General features: G+C 44.1%; 2 protein-coding genes across 8 annotated transcripts in view; one reads left to right on the top strand and one right to left on the bottom strand.

Moving 5' to 3' along the window:
- FHIP1A (FHF complex subunit HOOK interacting protein 1A) overlaps nt 1–11,286 on the top strand; it is a 104,946-nt gene extending 93,660 nt beyond the window's left edge. For all 5 annotated transcript variants that reach the window (XM_068137304.1, XM_068137302.1, XM_068137303.1 and 2 more), the window contains one exon: nt 844–11,286. In XM_068137304.1, coding sequence (XP_067993405.1) covers nt 844–1,094 — 251 coding nt within the window. In that variant the 3' untranslated portion in view covers nt 1,095–11,286. The remainder of the gene's footprint in view (nt 1–843) is intronic.
- A 1,188-nt stretch (nt 11,287–12,474) lies between these two features.
- The window catches only part of GATB (glutamyl-tRNA amidotransferase subunit B), a 41,991-nt gene continuing 31,485 nt past the window's right edge, over nt 12,475–22,980 (bottom strand). For all 3 annotated transcript variants that reach the window (XM_068137290.1, XM_068137292.1, XM_068137293.1), the window contains 4 exons: nt 22,017–22,150; nt 21,748–21,826; nt 15,516–15,650; nt 12,475–12,941 (listed from right to left, as the gene is read on the bottom strand). In XM_068137290.1, the coding sequence (XP_067993391.1) occupies nt 12,813–12,941; nt 15,516–15,650; nt 21,748–21,826; nt 22,017–22,150 (477 nt within the window). In that variant the 3' untranslated portion in view covers nt 12,475–12,812. The remainder of the gene's footprint in view (nt 12,942–15,515; nt 15,651–21,747; nt 21,827–22,016; nt 22,151–22,980) is intronic.

Genomic DNA, 22,980 nt, shown 5'->3' with positions numbered 1-22,980 from the left:
GGCAGTGAGTCCTGCAGGCTAATTTTTCTTTGTAAAGTATTCATTTCCATCAGTGTTAAATCTTGACACCTTTTTTGTTTCACTAATTTAATTGGCATCTAATTAAAGTGCAGTTCTGCTTTTGGTTGAAACAGGGAGCAATTGATTGAAATGTAAGTGCTGCTGTCACTGTAATTCTCTGCGTTCTGATGCTTGAGCCCTCCCTGATCCTCTGAAACTCAGGCAGTAGAGATCATAGCAGAGCACATGGGTTTCACTTGCTCTTTTTTCTTTTTTTCCCAATGTTTAGTTGTTTTACAGGGACTTAAAGGCCACTGTAGATAGTGGGGCCTACAACTGTAGAAAAATCAAGTTTTCAGATGTGTTTTCCCTTAGTTTATAGCTTGCTTCAAACTCCTTCACATGATTTATTGGAGAGGGTGGAGAGAAGTAGGGTCTGAGTGATATTTCGCTCTGGGGGAGGAGTAGAGCACAGTCTCGTTTCATCTGAGACAACAACCATGCTGGGTCTGGATGGGTAGATATTATCTGCTGGTTTGTAAGGTAAATGCAAATCCATATTGCTTTCTCCCTTGACTCCTCATCTGCCCGCATTTCTCTCATGATGCTGGAACTGAATAATACATAACCTGGGGAAGGATGGCAAATAAAAAATGCAATAGAATCAGCCCACGTAGAACTCTAAATGCTGGATTAGTGGAGCGTCTCTCTGCACGTTCTGGGTGCTGCAGACTCCAGCTCTGAGCACAGTCTCTTGTAAACTGGGTTTGGACACTGTACAAGTACTGTATGTGCTTATGACACTGAGTTGTTCTCTTGCCTGTCCTCTCTCCCTGGCTTTAGGCAATGTCCAGCACAGCAGCAACCCAGGGAAAGGAAGAAACGTCTTTGAAGGTTATCCAGCTGTACTGCAGCCTTTCCTGGGACAGAAAGGAAAGAAAAGTCTGGCTCATCCCAGCCTTCCTGCACACGTGAGGAATGCTGTACTCGCAGCTGCCCTTTTCCCGGAGTTCCTGAAGGAGCTGGCAGCTCTTGCTCAGGAACATTCCATTTTATGTTACAAAATACTGGAGGACTTTGAGGATTATTATTAGTGGGTTTTTTAGACATGTTTTTAAAAAGCTTCTGGAATTTAAACAGATTTTTTTTTTTTTTAATGCAAAGCTGCTTACAAAAGAAGGTTGTGCTTCAATATTTCCTGAAAATACTTGATTTGGAGGGGGAAGGAGGAGGCAAACTGTTGTTCTGTGTTACCTTGTGTTAAGCCTTATAATTTCCCTCTGTGAGATATAACTTGTTTGAGAGATTTCTGATACTGCTTCTTCCTGCAGCTTCCTACTTCATCTCCTCTTCACAGCCCACTCCTCTGTGGTGTCACCGATTCCTGTAGAAGTTTTGCAATGGACACTCGTGGGTTGGCTAAAAGAGGCAAATGTTTCAGCTTTTTCTGTTCCAGAAATACTCTTCTGGATAACTTGTTAGAAAAGAGTTTCTTCAGAAAAAACATTTCCCCATGGAGACGGTTCAGGGTATAAAAGCATACACAAGATCTGCACAAAGCCCCTCTGTGTGAAGGGCGGCACTTCTTCACCGCATTGTCCTCTTCCCCCTTCCTTCCCTTCTCCCTGAAACGGGCTCTTAGCAGTCCACATCTGAAGCCCTCTTTTTAACTGACGGCTCAGGCTTTTCGAATTCAAGTGATCTTATGTGCATTAAACCCATGAGTAGCTGAAAGCAGGTGCTGGACCCTACACATACCATATTGCCTTATGGTGCAGACAGATCTGCAGCTATCAGCTGTTGGTCTTTGAAGTCAAATGAACTGTGTAAGTGGCTGTGGATTGCAGACTGCCTGGAATTTTCCTTGCAGTTTCTCAGCATTCTTTGACAACCATTGCATTGCTACCTAAAACTCTCAAGCATGCCTTACTTAGTAAGATTTGCACAAAGTACAAAACAAAATGTTTCTATGCAAGCTGTAATTAGTATGTAGTTTGGTTTATGCTTATTTTAATAAGCTAAAGAAAGGTATTCAAAATACCTTTCAGTAGTATTAGCAGGACAGCAGGCTGGTTTGGGCTTTTTTTGTCTGTTTTGTGTAATGAAAAAGGTTGGCTTGCTCCTGAAAGCTGTTGTTGTTAATTTGTTTTATTTTATATGGTTAAGGGAAAGTTAAATGCTGTTCGTTTACTTGTAATGTTGGTGTTGACTTTCCCTAGTCATTGCACTTTAGGGATGGTGAGGGGAGGACCAGACTATTCACCAGCTGTAGAAAAGGAAGAAGTCACAGGGAAAGCTGTCTGCTGGTGACTAACTGCTCGAGAAAATTCTCTTCTGTGAGTAATGGGCTTCATTAGAAGAACCCAAACATGATGAATTGGTGCATCACCACTGCATTTCATCTAATCTTAGTAGCATAATTGTGCTTCCAGTGTGCTGTGGAGCTGGGCTTAGTCCAAGAAAGCCTTAAAGCCCTTTGTCCAAGAAAGAAACCAACAGTGACTCCATGAAATCTGAAGAGACAGAAATCAGAACTAACACTGGCATACATTAGTGCTCATGCTTGTTGTGATTTGGTGTAATTTGGCAATACGGGATGTTAATCGCATCCTGACTTTGAAACACAGTTTCTCAAAGATTGCAAGTGAAAAGAACACTTCAAAAACAAAAAAACAGAGAGTCTTCAAAGATTTTAATTAATTACAGGTCAAATTCCTTTGTAATTTGCAGTGCAGTTTATAGTCCTAAATCTGTTAGATGCTTATGAAAAGTCCTACCTTTCATTTACAAGATGCGAGACTGATTCATCGTGTCAGACTGCTGCAGGCTATTCCAGGGAAAGAAAAGAAAGCCCAAAATATACCTCTAACAAAATCACCTCAGAACTTACCTGGATCCATCTTCACTTGTTTGCTGTACAGTCTTCAATTCCGTGGTGGCTGAGGGTCATGTTGCTTCCTGGGTGACTCTCTGGTTGCTTTCACTTCTAACACCATTGCATCACCTACTGACCTCCGTATGGCTCGCTTTCACTTCTCAAGCTTCCTTGGAAGCTGAAGCCAAGGCTGTGGGGTTTTTCTTAAATCTTAGCTATCCAGGTTTGAGAGCTCTTTTTGTCTTTCCCCTGCATTGTTGTAAATGGGCAATGAGCAAATTCAGAATCTGTTTGGTTTAAAGTTGTGCTAGTATATAGTGGGTTCTTTCCCCCAGCAGTGCTCCCTTTCATGCTGTACTTGCTGGCCTGGCTTGAAGGTACTCAGTAGTGTTTTGTGTGGAAAGTCTTTTAGCATTGTGGATGCAGGGTCAGTGCTTGCTCTGCTTCTCACCTCTTCTGGCAGGAACTCTGGGAGCAAAAGGCAGAGTACCAAATGAGTGCAATCAGCTAACTTTCAGTGGCTCAGAAACAAGGGCTAAATTGCAGGAGCAGTCCATTCCTTCTTCTGAAAGACTTTTTAAAGGGAATGAGAGAGAATTTGTTGTGTTTTGGTGGGGTGTGTGTTTTGCTTTGTGGGTTTTCTAAATAAAGAATTCTGCAGACCAGTGCTCAAGGCAGTAAGGTTACTATGTGGACAATCCCTTCCCTTGTTTCGATTCTGAAATAAGAAGCTTTGGGTGGAAAGGATTTATTCTGAGAGTTGTTAATTTTAACATACAAAGTCACAGCAGTTTCATCTCAGCAGGTCTGTTAAGCTACATGGGCACTTTAAAACATGGACTACTCAAAAAAGCATCTGTACATTTGAGGAAGGGGAGGATTTACTTCATTAGCTGTAGCAGAGATGATGCTCTACATCCAGCAGGATAAATTCAGCCTTTGAAATCTGGAGTTGCGTGGAACAATTCTTGCTGTAGTGCCAGAGCTGTGTGTGTATGCAGTGTCCCCGGGTAAACAGGAAATCTGTCCGCTCCCTGGGAGGAAGAGGTGGATGAGTGACCCTGGCTCAGGACTGTAAAAACATCGATCATACGTGTCACTTTGCATTGCTTGGTTCCTGATGGGATCAGCCTTGCAGATGTGTCTTAGTTGTGATGGTAGCAAAATGTCTGTCACTCAGCAAAAAACCTATTGGCAGGAAATGGATCTTCCTGCCCTCAAAGTGCAGAACCTGTGATTTAGCCTGAAAACGTTGATCTTTTGAGATGAAGCACTTCTCTCTGTGTGTGTTCTTTAGCCAAATGCTTGTTTAACTTTCCCCCACTTAGGGCATGTGTTACCCTACCTCTCACCAATGACACATCCTTTTCCAGAAAACCACACATGCCTATGGCCCAAGCTGTGGTCCAGCCTGGAGGGCCCTGGAGGACACAGAGTTATGCTGCTCTTTCCAAGAGCAAGGAAGTGCTCTGTGGTCTTGGCTTCCCCGCACTCACCTCTGTGTGACTGGAGCAGCCAGTTTTCAGCATCAGTCACCAACGAAGTGTCTTGGAGTTCACAGATCTATTCCAAAACCTGCAGGTGGGCACTCAGTGATACCAAAGTTAATTTCCAGTCTCCTGATAGATGTTTCAAACTGTGAATGCCACTTTTCCAATGATGTAGCCTTTGAGCATGGTTTTAAAATGTTCTGCCCTAGCAAGGAATTTCTTTCTATCAATTTCCATCTGCCATGTTTTGTTTGTTTTGGTTTATTGCAATCTGTCTATAAAGTGAGCACTTAGTCTTGAAACTGCTGTAGTTACTCCTTTTTTTTTACCTTTCACCATTTTAGATGCCCTGTGGGTTAGTCTTAGCACACACAAAGGTTTGTATTAACTGGGCTAATGCACACAGCAGCTTCCCATCATAACAGCATCTCCCCTCACTCATGCTGATCTTTGGACATGTGCGGTCAATTGCAATTTGTGTGCTGTGCTGTTGGCCCTACTTACTGCCTTCTTAGCATTGTATTCTGGGCATTTTTCTTAAATTTGATGTTTTCATGTGTGCCCTAAAGAAAAATAAGGTATTTCAAATGAGATCAGGTTTGTTCGTTTCAGTTTGGGATGTGAAAGGTGCACTGCTGTTTTTACCCTGGTGATTTCTGAAGCTGGCTTGGAAGAACAGAAATGAAAGCTTCAGTTCTCAGCTGAATCGCATGGAGAAAATTCCCTGTAGCAGGCATGGACTTGTCCCTCTCACCAGCACCCCCAGATACATCCTTCAGAGCATCCAGTTCATAAAATTCTCATTTCCTCTTCCATTGGGGTTTTTCACTTTGTAAAAAGTATGAATTCGGTGGCGTCGTGCTGCTATACCTGCTTAGTACATCTGCCTTTCAGATGTGATTTGATCTTTCTAGTAAGATCAGAAAGTTTGCTGGAAGGGGAGAAGACAGGGTGTGCCTGGGGTGGGCCTCGGACCCTGAGGGCTGTGCTTTGGAACGGCAAAAGGACTGGGGAGGCATTAAGCCTGAACGGCGCTTCTGCCACCCTTCTAATTGATCAGTGCCCCGGGCACAATGCCTAAGTGGTCTGTTCTCTCCTTCAGAGCAAAGCTTTGCAAACAAACTTACTGCATCCTGCAGACTCCAGGGATTTACGTTCAAGAGGTTAAGTTCTGTTTACTAAGAGAAGTTACCATCTAGCACAGTGTGTATGCATTCACTACCCTTTTGTGCACTCTGCTTATGCTTCACAGAAGGTTTCATGATTCGGGAAGGTTTTTTTTAAGCTCATCTAAGAAGCTCTAGAAGATCAGGGTTGGGAATAAAAGGATGGGAGTGGTGTGATTTGGTGCAGTTAAATTATGCTATTGTATTGTTTGAATCTGTAGCCACAGCTCCTGTTTGAGGGCAGCTTGATTTAATAAGCAATTTTCTGTGCTGTATTTACTGAAATTGCTATGTCATGCCTGCAGTTTTTATGACAGCTCCCATTATATCTGTAACATTTGAACTGCATCTGTGGTTATGAGTAGAATACTGGGATTCTCCCCTTCTTGTTTTTTTTAACTTGGGTAGCTCTGGCACAGTACAGTATTGTTGCTGGCTGTGTTCAGATTCAATGTAGATAATTACAGTGTGTTCTTCCTTGCACCTTTTGAGCATTACCAGCAGAAGCGGAGGGTACAAGGCGCTCGGGCTGCTGATGGTAATGAGCAAACCAAAGGTAAAACACTGCAGATTAGCAGGGGGGCACTCACCCCTGTGTGAAATGCAGTAAGAATTTGCATTTGTGCTCTCATTTACCACAGACCAGGAAGAAAAAGCTCATGGCAATCTTGAGAAACGAGTATGACAGCATCCTATGGTAACTGTCCAAGTGGCTAGCATTTCTATGCAATGTTCTGGGCCAGAACTGGGAAGAGGGGCGTAAAAATTACTCCTTGTGAAGGTGGTGTCAGGCTTGCATAAAGAGGAATTCAGATAATGCGGTGGCGGTGCCAGCTGTCCCACCACAGACAGCCACAGAATGCAACACTATTTCAGTGACTTTGCTGGGCAAGGCCAGCTCTGACTAAACCTACTTCATGTTTTAGGGGCCCTCCGCTTTTCTACACGGGCTGTGGCCCAGCATCAGGGTACTTCATTTGTTGTAGGCTCAGTTGGAAGCCTCTTATTTATGAATAGCAGCATTACTTGGATTCTCAAATATGTAGGTACTTAAAGTGGTGCTTTGTTGCTGAGTGTGCAGATCTTCTTTTTGTTCATTGATTGTAATGGTTCTTGTATGGCAGCTGGATTAAATTAAGACTGAAGTCTCTGGGCTGAAAGCCCTGATGGAACTTTTGTGCAAAGGCTGCATTTCTCAGCCAAGTAACTTTCTCTGGTGCTTCAGCAGCCTGCCCATATACAGTTCTGTACTGTGGGCTAAATACCTGCAAACTTACATCTCTGACAAAGCCAATCCCACAGCAGCTGTCTTTTATTGCAGTCTACTTTAAAAAATAACTAGCTTGGATTTAGACCAAAAAACGATGTGGTTGAGCCAAATCACAGACTAAACTATGTCCAGCTCAGTGCTGCTGTGTCGGTTTGGCCAGAGCTCAGACAAAATGCCATCTTGTCCTCAAAAAGAGAGGGAGCAGCTGTGGGTCTTGCTATCCCTTGCTGCAGCTTGAGCCAAGGACTCATGTCTCTCGAGGTGGCTCTCAGTGTCCAAGTGCAGCTTGATGCTGGCAACTCTGACCAGCATCTGTTGTAAAACTCGAGAGTCACATCTATTTTTGAGCTTTGGTGTGAAAAACCTAACAGCCTCTAAGAGCAGCTTGAAAATGTGGCCTCCTCAACTTTAGCAACAAGAAGGTAAAAGATAACTTACTGATGATTATGTCTGCTTAGTGGGTGTAAATGTTTTAGATAATCAAAACTGTGGCTGATGCTACCTTATGTCAGGAGAAGTTTTGTTTCGTGCTTTCACAAAATGCCTGTGAATGGAGGGAACGTTCCCTAGAGTCAAACTGTTGGCCTTCAAGCACTTGTTAGCATTAGCTCACAGTAGTATAACCTTTGCATTTCTAAGTACTGAATCCAGCTCTGGATCTTTCTCCAAAGCCTGCAATGAGAAGGCAATGGATGTGGCACCAAATTATTAGCTGCCCTTGTATGTGCTAGGGTAATGTGGGGTCTAGCACAGCTGTCACCCAGTCCTTTTTGGGAGAAAAGCCAGCAGGTGAAATTGTCATTTGTAGTGCCATGAGCTGGACCTCACACACAGATGAAGGGGAGAGGAACAGCAAAGGTCAGGGGTTCTTCTCCATCTATATGTAAAATTGGTCAGCAAATGCTGCAGACAATTGTGAAATGTTGTACATCCTACAGAAGATCTTGATGGCCTTGGGACTAGGATCGTTCTAGAGGAAAGCCTCAGTCAGTGCTTATTAGGACCATGCACAGCTGTGTGGCTCGCTGAACTCTACCTTCTTTTGCATCATCACTGCCTCATGGCAGTACCTGAGCATTTCTGTAGGTTTGTTTTACTGCAGTTAAAATTGAGGCTGTATGGCTGCATGTGGGCTGTGTGGTAGAGCACGGTGACAAGAGAAGGTGCATCCCTGATGTTCTGTTCCTGCTGCAGTCATTCCTAATTACTGATCTGGCTTGGCCCACAGGCTCTTCTGTAAGGAGTTTAAATTTGCCCTCACAGGGGGCAGAGAAAGGCACAGCCAATTACAAGACATGACAGCTTAGGATTTTCTGTTTTATTGTCATCCTTTCTGTGTATTACCTGAAAGTTTGCAGCTTCTGAGGCGATAGGGAATGTCTTGAATTTAACAACAGGTAAGCTTCTAAGTATTTGGGTCAATAAATCTTGACCTCCCATCTGCTGTAACTTGGTTTTATGTGGCTGTGACATAAACTTGGGAGTCTTTGTAAACGGCACTACAATAAAGATGCAGGCAACAAGGGCAGAAAGCCCTGCAGCATGCTCTTCCTTCTCCTGCTTGCTGTTTAAGAGAGAGGCTGAGCAAAAACTCACTTGGTGTGTGTTTGGGTTTTTTTAACATGGAAAACCCAAGTGCTTTACATGGTGAGCTTACACTCAAGGCCATAAATCCCTGAGAAGGTGCTGCTGAGGTCAGTGGTTGTGAAAGTAGGTAGAGGGGTGCCCAGAACAGAGAACGTTACACTGACACCATGCTGCAAAAGCAGAGTGGAAAGGGGCCACAGAGCAATCACAGTATAAATACTGTAGCTGGACATTTTTTAGTTCAGGTTCCTATCATATACATCTATTTTTAACACAGTTAACATCAAAATCTGCAGCCATGGCTGACCACTAGAAATTCTTTCTTCACTACTTCAGCATTGCCAGCATCTTTTTAGAAAAGTTTCTTCTTCTCTTCTGCAACCTCAGCTAGGGGATACTTCAACTCTATGAGACACTAAGTATCACTTTTCCACCCTCTGGAGTGACCTCCTAAAGGACTTCCAGCAACGAGGAGATGAGATTGTCATGACAGTGCCTGGTGTCAGCTTTTAATTTATGACCATTTTCCTTGGGCCTCTGTTTATGGACAGTTGATGCTGAAAATCTGCACAAAACTGTCCTTAACTCACCCCGCCTAATGCTGTTGCACAGATGCCATCTGCAATCAGGAGACCAGGGAAGCACTGTTGTAGCTGAGTAAGACTTGAAAGTTGGGGTCAAAACCTCAATCTTAATTTCTGAGTTCCTAGCCTACAACACAACCACACTCAGAACAGCCTCCTGGTGTGCAAAATGTTCTGACATGGAACACTTCAGAGTCAGGCTCTGCCTTTTATCCTGCAGACACACCTGTCCGGTGGCAGCCTTTTTCAGTTGTCTTTACAAGAGCAGATACAAAATTCCATGAGGCTGCTCCTTCTGTCTCTTCACGTCCTCCATCGATGAGTGCTTTGCAAATACAAACCACAGCTTCTGCTCAGCGCAGAGTTCACTTGTGAGATATTTAGTGTTTGCCTTCAGCTCCATTTAGGACAGAGGGGAGGATGGCGGTGTGTTTATGCTGCTGTATCAGGTCCTTGGCAGGCAAAAAGGGCTCCGTCGTGGTGTAAGGTGACTGATGAGCCCCTTAATGCAGGCTGCCATAGTGGGAGCAACGTGAGCTGGTCCTGCTGAGCCTGCTCAGCGCTAGCTCCTAGCACTGCCAGCTACCACTGCTTTGAAGTTGGTAGCTGGTATCTCCACAAATGTTAAAAAGATTCATCATCTTGATCTCATTTCAGGGCAACCACTTTTTTCTATCAGAAAGAAATTTACATTTTGTGTGCGTCTGCAAAAGACTTCTTTAAAAATTTCAGCAGTGACTGTTTCATAATATAGTGCAGAATTTATAGACTACAGCTGCTCCTTCCCTTCCCTGGAAGGCAAAGAATATTACAAGGACCCCTTTTTAATCTTTCTTGTTATCCATTGTGTCTGGCAGGTGGTGGAGAAAATGGATTGAGATTTACAGTAAATCATAAAATCATCTGATGATGTGGACCTTAAGGAACATCTAGTTCCGCCCCTCCTGCTCTGGGTAGGGATACCTCCTATGTCCCTTCCTCTCCCCAAGGAGGGGACATCCACAACATCTCTGGACAGCCTCTTCCAGTGCTTCACCACCCTCAAAGTAAAGAATTTCTTCCTTCTCTCTAATCTAAATTCACTCCCTTTCAGTTTAAAGCCACTACCCCATGTCCTACCCTCCTCTTCTAAATAGGCCCTTGTTTAAGGGTAGTGCAAGTTTGCATGGGCCCACCTCTCAAGCCTGCCAAGGTCCATCTGGACAATAGCCCTTCCCTCCACCACGCTGATTGCATTGCTCAGCTTGGTGACACTGGCAGACTTGCTGAGAGTGCACTCAGCACTGCTGTTGGTGTTGCTGATACATGTTGAGCAGCCTTGGTCCCAACACCGACCCCTGAGAAGCACCACTTGTCACTAGTCTCCACTTACTATTGAGACCTTGACTGCAACCCTTTGCAACCAGACAAGTTCCTTATCCACTAAGTGGTCCATCAAATCCATGTCTCTCCAAATTAGTGACAAGGACATTGTGTAGGATGGTGTCCTGTGCATCAAGGTAGATGGCATCTGTTGCTCTTCCCTTATCTGTTTAAAGACCAAACACTGTACTCAATACTGACTGTAGTCAGAACTTGGCTCATGCTTTTTAAGGTTTTGTACCTTATTAGCTATGTGTAATTAAGAAGGGAGAGAGTGGCTAAGGAGGAGCAGCCATTAGTGACATCTACCTGCAGTAGCCACACTGCAGGAGTGGAGAGCCTTCCTTTTTTTAAATACAGCTAAATTATTACTGTTTCAAATACCTTGGTGTTTTGCTCTCTGTTTTTTTAAGAGGCACTTGCTATGGCAGAGAGGAAACTCAGCACAGCAGCAGCAAGCTGTGCAAGAGAAAGCATTACCCTTGGAGAACCACCTTTTGGAAACAACTGTGTTTTTCTAATCTGAGGAAGTAGCTTCACATTAAGATTCAAGATTTCACGCAGACGTCCTTGTGCCTTTTCACTTCCTGCTGCCATGGCAAACAAGAACAAACAGAATTCCAAAACTTACAGTTTGCTGTACAGTATAAACCTTTGGCTGCACACTTACCTGGAAACTCACACCACTGTAAGTCAAAATGGGACTGTGTGCTCCCGATGTGAAAAACAGCAGTAAGAATCTCTGTCAGGTTATCCTGAACAGGGCTGTGGTGGTTTGGGGAGGTTTTGAGGGTTGTGTGAATTTGGGTCTGGTTTTTTTTGGAAGGGTGAGGGGATTTTGATTGCTACCATGTTACTGCTCTTTGTAAGCTGTATGACTTTTGAATGGCAGAGTTATTTTTATGTGAATAATGGCTGTAACATCTTATTCATTAAATGTATTTGAAAACCACAGGGCTTTTTTTCTTTCCCATTCAGCATGCACACTTGCACCAGGAGCCAGCTTCTAGAGAAAAGTCCTCCCCAAGATGTACATTAGCACTACTACTCTTGAGATAGAACTGCCATTAACATAGTTTGAACTACTGCTGCAAGCACCACATTTGCAAAAGGTGACCGAAGCCCCAGGGCCACACCTGCTCCTATCCTGTGACAGTATATGCCCTGCAGGCAGCCCTTTAAGAACAATTCTGAAGAAGTATCTCTTGAGATAAATGCAATCTTTAAAATGTATGGCTTAGCAGCCCCCAGAAGGCATTTAAGAACTTCAAACCCCTGCTACTAAGTGGGATTTCATTCCCTCATAAATGTAAATATGATAGGCTGCATCTAGCTGAGGTTCCTGCTAATGGTTTGATCAGCTAAAGTGGGTTGGGACAGGGAAGTTGACACCAGGACACTGGATTTCAGGGGGTACTTAAAAGCAGGACCTAAAAATAGAAGGTATTTCAAAAACCAAACAAATAAGAATGCAAAATATTCCATAATAGCCGAGCAGTCCTGGCCCACAGATGCAACCTGCTCAGGTTTGGTTAGCCAACTGCCTCTTCAGTTCCTTCCACAAAGTGGTGCAGTGCCAGCTAACAGCAGAAAGGCTCCGGCCAGTGCAGAATGCAGCCCTGCACTCAGAGCATGTGTAAGGTAGAGACAGCAGATGATTGAAAGACGAAAGAAAAAAAACTGGTCCCTTTCCAGAACTACTGTGCAAGAGAAAGGCACTAGCTGTTCCTCTGCACGTTGTGCAGGGCTGGCAGCAGCACATCTGCTCTGCTGCCCCTCACAGGCCACCAGGGGATGTGAGCCTCAGGAGGGCTAAGGTATAGGGTTAGGTAGATGTTTAGGTGTGTAAAGAGAAGGCAACGTTTGATACCATTGTTTGTGGCAGTAGCCTCAGACGTACTTCAGCAGCTACCGACTTCCTACTTTCCCCATCTCTCAGAAACAAGGATGAATGAGAGCAGTGGCTTTCTGCTAGGCATGGAGGCAGAAGTAGTGGTCTTAATTACTGTGAGAGGCTTTAGTCATTATTATTAGTGTGCTCAGACTAATTTACAGGGAGGTGTTAGAGTACACCAGTATATTTGGCATTCATGACCCGTGTGTGGATTTTTCCCCCTCAGAAAAGGGCAGCCAGGAAAGCGGAGTTTACACTTGCTTTATTACACAACCAACCAACAAGGCTTCAGCTCTCTGCCTACTCACAGGTACTCCTGGGAACTTCCTTCCCATGGCTGTGTAGAAAGCACATTTCCAAACACCACATCAAGATGAGGAATATGCAACTGATTGTATCTCCTGCTATTCTTTTGCTCATCTGCCTTTGCCTGATGTGTCCAGAGAGGGCGAGGACTTAATGCCGTGTGAAGTATAAGCAATAATCCTGATGCTGCAGGAGGAGGCACCACAGTTCATTTGCAGTGAACCAGAGAGAACGAAGCACAAATCTTCTGTAGACACTTGGGTGGTTTTCTCTTGTGGTTACTCTGACAGCTTCTTCTCTAGTAATTGCTTCACCAAGACAGGATTGGATCGTCCTTGTGTTTCTCTTTGTACCAGGCCAATTAACTTATTTAGAACTTTCCGATTTCCTGCTTTTATCGCCATGACCTTTAAAGAAAACCAAACACACACCCAACAGATGACATCGTTACAGTAAAGCTGGACACTGCCACTCATTCACAGCCAAAGTAGGAAGAGTTTTGGACCACTGTGCTAGAACACACCATTTTGGGCTGTTATTTATAAAAACTGCCTTCAGCTTTGCAATAAGCTCCTGCTCTGCTCCCATGAGACAACAGCAAGTCCCCACAGCAGCAGGGCCTTACAACTAATAGAAATACCTCCTTATTGAAAAGCTCAGAAAACACTTCTGGCTTCAAGTGTCTCTGCAACTTGATGGTGACTTTCTGGGAAAGAGACGGAAAAGTGAGACTGACTTTTTGCTAATAGGATCTACCATTTGTGCTCAACACACTGTGTTATACAAGTAATTTGCATGGAATCCATTTTCTACCACTTGTGAGGTCCTTCAAGTGCAGACATAGGTGTTTGTGTAACAGCACATTATTTCCTTGAAGCAAAGGATCCTCTGTAACGCAGCAGTTAATTGACTGATCAAAAATACAACCTCCTATCAAGAGAGCTAGTGTTTGATGCACAACCACCTGCAAAATAGCACACTTGAAAGCTAAGTAAACACACTGAAAAAAAGCACTGGAAATTTCACTTTCAGGCATGCCTAAAGGACATGCCACTGCTGAAAGACAAGCATCTGGCCTTCACCTTTGCATGGCACAGATGTTCTCTGCGTTGTCAGAGTTACCGGGCAAAACACAATTGCCTCTATTAAACAGGATGTCACGTTTACAGTTATGAAGGGGAGGACTGCAAACATGCCCACTGTGGCCATACCAAGCACAAAGGCAAAACCTGCTACTCTTTATGATATTTGAATCATTGGCAGTTTGACATCATCTCTGTAAGGTCACTGTAGGGAAAGGACTGGTTACTCCTGATCAGCTGGACACTACCTATACAGGGCAAAGTGCAGTGTAATCCATATACTGCATTTTCATTATTAGAATAAAACCTTTATTATTAGAATAAACCAAACCAGGTTGGAAGAGACCTTCAAGATCATCGTGTCCAACCCACGCTCAGTGTCGGCTTGAGCAACTGTTTGTGGGTTAGTTCATTTTAAAGAAAGGTACTATCAAAAAGCATGGCAATGCATTTTTTTCACACACCCCCAGTCAAATAATCAGCACACACTTTTCCCACAGCAATTTAAAGCACTGAATTACAAGCCTTCAAGGCAGCTTTTCCTTTGGTGAAAGATCACCAGGAGAAAGTAGGGAAGTGAAGCTGCTCTCCTGCATTTGGCTTGATTAGAACAGCGGAAAACGGAGCAGAATTACATTCTCAGAGAAAGCATGATTATTGAAATGGGAGTGTAGTTATGGTCCTTCAGCTTCTGTACCTCCCAGTTCACTTTAATGTTCTTTCTATCCACACTTGTGCTTCCACCAGTCTGAAATACAGCAGCACTTTTATCAGGCTCTGCAAATGAGTCAGTCTGATGGAGGTCACGCTGACCTACTGCAAGCTCATTTTCTTTTATCAAAAGCTCTTGCAGAGCTGTTAGCATCCCCCAGTGAACTCTGGGGTGGGTGGTATTGTTCTCAAAAGATGTTAATGTTTTTTTCCAAATGGCAAATGTATTTAGAAAATGTTTATATTAGAAGTAAGCTATTCACTCCTGCTTTTGCATTTTCATTGCAGGGAACATATAAGTGCTTGTTTCCATTCTGCTTTTTCTAAAGCAGATTTTAGACTACTAGGATCCCTTCCCACTCTTCTCCTTCATGATCAACAAGGTATTTTTCTCCTAGCTCAGGTCTTTTTAAGACCAATGAGCCATGCAGGCTCCTGCATGTCCTTCCAAGGAGATGGGGAAGAGCCAAACCCTCATCTTCCCTACTGCAGCATTTGCTCTGCTGCCACAGCCCAGCAGCAGAGCAGACAGTAGCTCTGAAGCCACTGATGCCACATGGGTCTGGCCCCTCCCTACTCCGCAGACCTTGTCAGGCAGAAGAGTCAGCTAGACTTGTCCTCTTGGCAGTGGAGGGAGGCAGAGACATGGTGAAGAGACCAATGTGAATAAAGTATCTGCCTTGCCAGCTCTGATACAGTCTCTAATTTCATAATGCCTGCCTTGCTGGCATTAATTCAATCTCCAGCTTATGAACAGTTTAACAATGTTGCCCTAATATCTCAGTAGATCACACAAAAACCAGAGCTATGTGGCTGGGTGGCCAGGTCAGGTTACTGGCAGCATAGCTGAGGAGGGACAGGGCCCTGCAGTTTTGCTTTCCTGTGTTAAATGTTTATGGTCTCAGAATGACTTGGCACATTAGCCAGACTGTAATTTCTTCTGCTGATCATTTTGTGTAAGCTTCAATTTAAAAAAACAACAAACACACTTAGTGAAATAAAAAAGGAGAAGGAAGGCCTGATAATATCTCAGCAGAGGCTTGAATGCTCTGACACTGGCTCTAGAGCTCAAATGCCAACTAAAAGGGGAAAAAAAACCCAAAAACCGACACCAGAGGCCATTTCAACACCCTCTTTAGTGCCACAGACTGCCACAGGGCACAAGCTTCCCAGCACCACCATAATCACCTCATTTTCTTGTCCATCAATCACCGCCTGGCAGATCTCTTCAAGCTCTTTTTGATCCTGTATCAGTTCGAGTTTCTTTTCTTTAACAATATCAAGAGGAGTTTTCCCTTCTCCTTTCCACAGTTCTGAAAGCACCTGAAAACCACAAGTAGCAAAGGTCACCATCTTGACTTTCTGCACGTAAACAACATTTGGTATTTCAGTACTGATCCAAGAAGCCAGATTTTAGTTAAAGCGAGAGCAGACTGTCTAAATGTGAACAACCCCAAGATTTCATCCTGTGCCTTGCTGAAAGGCTCTTGTGACCTCCTTTACTGCATCCTGAAATAAGACAAAGTATTTGCACTTAATACATGAGTACAGGTTAATGGTTTGCAGCTTACCACAGTCATGGCAACTGCCTGAGACTACCAGTGATGGCAGCTCTCTCTTCCAAGACGCCTGCTGAGCGCAGCCCCTGTGTACCTCTCTGTGCTGAGCCACTGCTCCCTGTCACTGACTGCAAGGCTGTTCCTCTGGCAGTACCTGTGTTCCTCTCACATTATTCAGAGGAGCTGCCTGAGAGCAGCAAGAAAATGCATTTCCATGAGCAATGTCTCTGCCTGGGAACTGACGATTAGCCGGCTACTGTACCAGGTACCTCATTCCATTACCAGTCCTCTTCAGCAAGCTGTAATGAGGATACATACAACAGAGCAGAAGAAAAATGGTGCTGAGCTGAATGAATGCTGCAGCTCCAGCCCACCTATGCATCACCTCCAGGCCCTGTAATGCTGGGCAAACCCAGGCCTGCAGAATAATCACTTGTTAATGCTACTGTGTTTTCCTAGGCTGTAGCTGGGCTATCACCCTGGAATAAACTTGAGAGAGGAGAACATTTATAAAAAACCAATTTCCTTGGGCAGTCATTTTCTGTATTCCCTTTGCTCGTATTTCAGAGCTGTGGGAGGAGAGCAAGAAAACCCTTATTAAAACAGCTGCTTGTGCTCCATCCTGAGCTGAAAATGTAACTGTATGTTTGGACCACCGGTGTGCAACAGTATGGAAATGGATGTCACGTCAAAATTTCACCATTAACTACTCATCCTAGGATGAAAAGGCTGGGGTGGGGAGGCGAGAAGGGGCACTCACACTGAATGTTAAATAATTAGCAGGGCAGCAAGACAACTTAGAAAAAAGGAAGCATGTGGGCTAGTATCTTAACTACCCCAGCAATTTTCTTCAGCATGAAGGATTTTCTGGTGCAAAAGAGCTTCAGTTAAACAATTTTGTAGCCACAACACGTATTTAAGAGCCATGCATTGACAGAATTCCTGCCAGAGGAGATTTGTTTGTCAGTGGTACCCCAAAGCTTTTTATAGGATCTTATCACTCTGCTGGAGACCTTGAGAGAGGGTAATGACACATGGCTGTATTGTGGCAGCTACATCTTGGTTTTTCCCTGTAAGAAGCTTAAAGGCACATCACAATATTAAAGTTACTGATAAGCAGCCAGAGTGACAACTGCTGTAAGTAAAGCCTTCAGATGCTTATACCTAAATATATCAGTGCAGTATATGATGTCTTCTACACAATCTTCCTTCCAGTGCAGTATTTTTAAACACATCTACCTGGAATACCCCTAGAAAGAAATAACCCAACAGAGATTTAACTTGTCTGCACCAACTTGTCTTTTGTGGTTGCGCTCCATTGCTACCTCTGGCAGTCCCGTCCCCTGAGGAACCAGGCAGGGAGCTTTCTGTCCCTGAGGCCTCCTGAGGATTGGGAAGGTACAGCACCTGTCCTGTCCTCTTCACACAGCACAGCCCATAGCAGAACAGCCTGGAGAGTGAAGTGCTGCACAAATCAGGGGCTATACAAAGAGTAAGCCATATTACTCTCCTGGAAAAAGGCAAATGTGATACTTAGGACTGGTATGTACTCAAGCAGGACACCATGGGCTGCAGGAGGGGGAAATCTGCAACAAACAACATTTATGCAGCTGACCATGGCAGTTACCCAGGAGCATCTCGTACATCAGGCTGACTTAGATCAGGGGCAGGTCAGCTTGACACTCAGAGATCCAGCTCTGATTCACTGCTATTACTAGACCAAGTGTCTCCTGGCCCTGAGAAAATCTTACCTATTAGAAACCTCGAAGGCACCAGATTTTCCATGTGACATCTGCATCGTGTGCACCTTTCAACCGGTAACAAGCATCTCTACTCAGCTAGTAAGGCAGTAATGTTATCAAGGCCCTGGCTTGTTTAGAGGTGTGTAAGGAAAGCAGAAAGAAATGTGGCCAAGATCTGTCCAAGATGCATTTTTAAACTGTGCTTCTCCACTTGGCAGGGAGTACAAACCTAAGGAAAGCAGTTTAAAAAATGATTTCAACTAATTTACACAAACTGCCTTCACCGGAACAGAAGGATCAAATTATGAAGTCTCCAGAGCCAAAGGAGAATCTCAGGCCTCATTTCCATTACTGAAATCTCAGTAGTTTCTACTATTGATTCTTGCCTGAGTGTGATTAGATTTTAATGATGTTCTGTGGTCTCTGCCTACAGACATAGCAGAAAACTACTGGTCAAGATGAATTAATCAGGACTTACATGTCTGGCTGCCACAGGCATCATATCAAACATTTTACAACTGGTGAATGTGCCAGCTGACTGCTGTGCCTGAGAATAGACCAACTGGAAACCCTATCTGCAGTGATTTGCTGCCAGGGGTGGGAGGGAAGCAGCAGGCTGTACCACTCCAGTCAGTCCTCTGGGCATCTCTCTTTTCCAGTGATGGAAGCCTTCATGTCTGGCAGTTATCCCTCAGCCTCTGACAAAAGTGAGGGACAGGCTGGGTCCAGTCTTCCAGATGGTATAGCCATAATTGTCAAAGCAGATGGTTCTGCTTAGGTTTGTGTACTGCACTTATTCCCCTCCTATCTACTTTAAAGTAGGGGTACCATAGGGGTAACAAGGAGGTCTGTTGAAGTTATTCTTCTGTGGGTCACCTATGCAACTACAGCAGCAAACCAGACCTGGGATCTGCTCTGCTCCATACCCTGCTACAGATCCCCAGTGAATGCAGTTTAAGGGTGTCCAGAGAGAGCTGCTCCAGCAGCAGGGGCAGGTTTCTGCTACAGAATACAGAATTAACCAGGTTGGAAAAGACCTTTGAGATCATCAAATCCAACCTATCGTCCAACACCATCTAATCAACTAAACCATGGCACCAAGTGCCTCATCCAGTCTCTTTTTAAACACTTCTCATGATGGTGACTCCACCACCTCCCTGGGCAGCCCATTCCAATAGCAAATCACTCTTTCTGTGAATAACTTCTTCCTAACATCCAACCTAAACCTCTCCTGGCACAGCTTGAGACTGCGTCCTCTTGTTCAGCTGCTGGCTGCCAGGGAGAAGAGACCAACCCCCACCTGGCTACAACCTCCCTTCAGGTAGTTGTAGACAGCAATAAGGTCTCCCCTGAGCCTCCTCTTCTCCAGGCTAAGCAACCCCAGCTCCCTCAGCCTCTCCTCATCAGGCTTGTGCTCCAAACCCCTCACCAACTTTGTTGCCCTTCTCTGGACAGGTTCTAGCATCTCAACATCTTTCCTAAACTGAGGGGCCCAGAACTGGACACAGTACTCAAGGTGTGGCCTAACCAGTGCTGAGTACAGGGGCACAATGACTTCCCTGCTCCTGCTGGCCACACTGTTCCTAATACAGGCCAGGATGCCATTGGCCTTCTTGGCCACCTGGGTACACTGCTGGCTCATGTTCAGCCTACTGTCCATCAGTACCCCCAGGTCCCTTCCTGCCTGGCCACTCTCCAGCCTGCCCCGGGGAACTAGCCACCCCCCACAATGCCATACTCAAAGGCAGTCCTCTTATGCCAGAGATGTACTCACTGACAGCTATGTGGATGAGGACTGAATGCCCATCTTTGACATACATCCCCTACCAGACTGTTTTCAGCCCTGGGTGAACAGCACTGGCAGCTCCCACTGTAAGCTTCAAAATGGTGCCTCTGAGGTGGGCCATAAGATGTACCTATACTGGTGCCCTTATCCAGGACACACTCACCCCACAGCCCTGCACAATGGCAGAGCTGGGAGCTGCTCCCCCTTGCACAAGTGTGCCAGGCTGAAACTGCTTTGGAGACCTCTGGAGCAGCATGCTGTATTTGATGGCAAGTTGGGCATGAGCTCTGTAATTACCTAAGTGGTAATTATGTAAGCACACAGTGCCCCTTCCTTGGCATACGCATCCTACCACAGTGTTGTGTGTCTATAACGAGCACATACAGCTTTTATCTGCCTGTGTTCTAGTGCCTTGTACAGCAGAGACCAAACATAAAATCTCTTAAAAAATTTAAGCTGTTAACAGCTTCCTGCAGCGAGCATGTGTGTGTGTGCATGTCTGCCTGCTCACCCCATCAAACCCTTCCATCCTTTCTCGTTGGATCTGTCTCTATCACTGCACTTCATTCTCCCTCACCTCAAGTGCTGCAATTTATCTGCTGGTGTGTATATATATATAGCCTTCATGCCCTCAAGCCATCCAGTATCTCTGCCTACTGCTGAGAATTGTTATAAACATTTGTTATTTTTCTGACATCCAGGCAACCAAAATACTTTTCTAAATGTGGCAAGGTTTTTCCAGTTTGATAGCATCACTCAGCGATGGCAAGCAGTACTGTTGTTCCTCTGTGTCCAATTTGAGAAGAGTGAGGACAACATGCACGCTATGAGGAGTTGGTAATTAAACAAGAAAAGCATCTCTGAAATTCTCGACATTTCGTAACCTGTCAGAAGTGTTGGCACACAAATATATCGCAAAGCAAGAAAACTCCCTTGGAAGAGTACTCTGTCTCTACTTCCACAAGGAAGCTGAGAGCTAAGAATTAAACTCCTCTTTCAAATGCAGACACTGAACTGATGGGTGTGCCACAGCCCCGCAGGCACAGAGCCACTCTGCATTCCGATGCTTTCCCTATTAATACTTCATCTCCGTTTGGAAGCTTCTGATTTTCTGATCCAACATTTCCAATTGCACACGCCTGAAGCCAGGCACTTAAATCCTTATTCATGACCCCTGTCATATGCAGCTGGCTATTCAGAGAGCACACCAACAACAAGATGAATTTAATTAAGAACATCTCCAAAAGAGAAAACAACAGATCAGGAAGTTTAAATGCCTCCTAGTAAGGTAAAGACCCACACGTGCCACAGTTACGCTTGGCTTATCGTCATGCAGAAAACAGTGAACTGACTTCAGTACTATTGCAGAATTGTATTTGGATTCAACTGACATGTGCTAGAAAGCTGGAAACCTGCCCTGTGTATGTCAGAGTGTTAAAAGCCAGGATGCAGGCAAGGCAAGTTAAGCATCTTCACTGCAAGTTAAACATCTTCATTAAGAGTTGCACTGATGGAACACCTGAGAAGAAGCGGTGACCTAATGTACTTATCTAGAGGATAATAATTAATCTGACAAGGTAGTGCATTCTACATAAATAAGCCAGCAGCAACTTAAGGTGAATGACAGTATTCCCTCTCACCAAAATAATCCAGATTTTTGTCTTTAGACGTAACAGTCACTGTACCCATCCTAAGCAGCTCACAATTTTCGATATAAATTATCAAGAGCTGATTTTTCAGACTGTTCTAAGTGAGACAACATTTAAAAAGAGGGAGAAACTAGATTTACCATCAGTCCTTGCTTGAGAGATCCACGATAGCACTTGTTCAAAGAAGCAAGGATAAAAGAAAGGCCAGATCTCTCTACTTTGACTCAGAGGTACACAAAAGCAGAAGACTACACTCAGGTGAATTACATCCTTTTCTATATGCTAATGCTTGGGAACCTAGACCTTACTGTGCTTTAGTAGCTAGTAACGGATATTCTCATCTTAACTGCAAGTTGTGAATTAGCTCCCACTGACCTTTCACTCAGACCTGACTCAACTGTGACTTTGTTCAAAAGCAGGATTTAAGCAAATTATTTGGGTTCACATTGTTTGAAACTACTGTTGCCTTGTGCCCCCTTCTAACACTGAATATGCAGGCCTATCTGTAAGATTATCTACACATGAGGCATTTTAATCTATTTATATGTATATAATATAGATACCAAATGTATCCTTCATCACTCTACACAGTCATTTCCTTTTAAAGCACTGGTTGTAAAACTGCTACAGAAATGGAGTAAGTAGCCACAGATTCAAATACAGCAAAAGCAGAAAGGTACTTACCTGCTTTGCTGCTGTAGAAGAAATTTCCTTTTTTTCTATGAGGTTCAGAAGGTCAGCCAGGAGAAAAGAACTGACTGGGCTAGGGGAAAAATGGGGCAGAAGTTATCTCAGAGGATAAGGTGAAGTAACGTATTCCTGGGTGACCTACCCGAGGTGATCCTGCTTAGGCAGGGGGTTGAACTCAATGATCTCTGGAGGACTCTTCCAACCCCTAGCATTCTATGATTTTATGCTTTTGATTCACCACTGTAGTAATTAGGAAGCCTGACCTTTCCTTCACTGTAAGGGAGTGTTGCTTCAAATAACTGAGCAGGTCTTTTAGAATCCAGCCGATCACCTTCTTGGGCTTCATTTGTGTCTGATTCACCACATTTTCAAAGAATTCTGTTAATCCATCTTCATTCTGTTTAAGAAAAGTTGAATGCATCAAAGAGATACCAGAGTGAAAACATGATACAATTAAATTTGGAGTACTAAATACTCAATCCTAAAGTAAATTTGTTTCTGTGAATTCACTGCAAACTCACAAACCTTAGGAGAAATGTTATTGACATGAGAGTAAAACAATGTTAAAGCTAGAAGAGGTACATACAGCTGATCTGCCTACCTGTTTCAAGGGAACTTCCAATAAACCAGTGATCTGTTTTCTCTTCACTCCTCCCCAAAACGAGCATTTGCTGAGAAGCTCTCTCATCTTCTCCTGTTTTTTAAGTGCATATGATACTAGAAAATATAATGCTGCCATCTAACAGGCTGTCATGCTACCTTTAACCCTTTAACCAAGAAGAGATTTTTCCTGAAACTCTGCAGACATTTCACCCTCCATCTTGTAATCACTGTCTTTATTTTGGAGTGAAGGAATAAGTTTAGTTTGCACTCACCCTTCAATGATACAGAAAGGTCACACTGCAAGAAGCAGGGGTTTATTTTTCTAGTTTTTTCAGAGAAGCTATGTAAGCTTTCCCAGAGCACCCTAAATGCTCAGAAAATATGACAGTAGGGAATTCAATTTATAGCCTAAGCAAAACCTGAGATTGTTTGTAGAAGAACAGACACTGCACAGTCTGTTGAATGCTGTGCTGTTTGTCATCAAGGCATTGATGGATCTTTAACTGCAGCACAGAACTCATTAGGTCTACTGAAGGCTGAACAGATAGTAAGTGGCAGCTCCTACCTTCTCACGGAGACATCCGGTGTGCCACTGGACTTACTGAAGTGTGTGGCACAAATGCA

Source organism: Melanerpes formicivorus, unplaced genomic scaffold, assembly GCF_026170545.1.
Source record: "Melanerpes formicivorus ecotype bairdi unplaced genomic scaffold, bMelFor1.0.p_v2 SCAF_4, whole genome shotgun sequence".
Taxonomy (NCBI): domain Eukaryota; kingdom Metazoa; phylum Chordata; class Aves; order Piciformes; family Picidae; genus Melanerpes; species Melanerpes formicivorus.
Note: the sequence above shows the minus strand (reverse complement) of the source record. Positions and strands in the feature narration are given on the sequence as shown.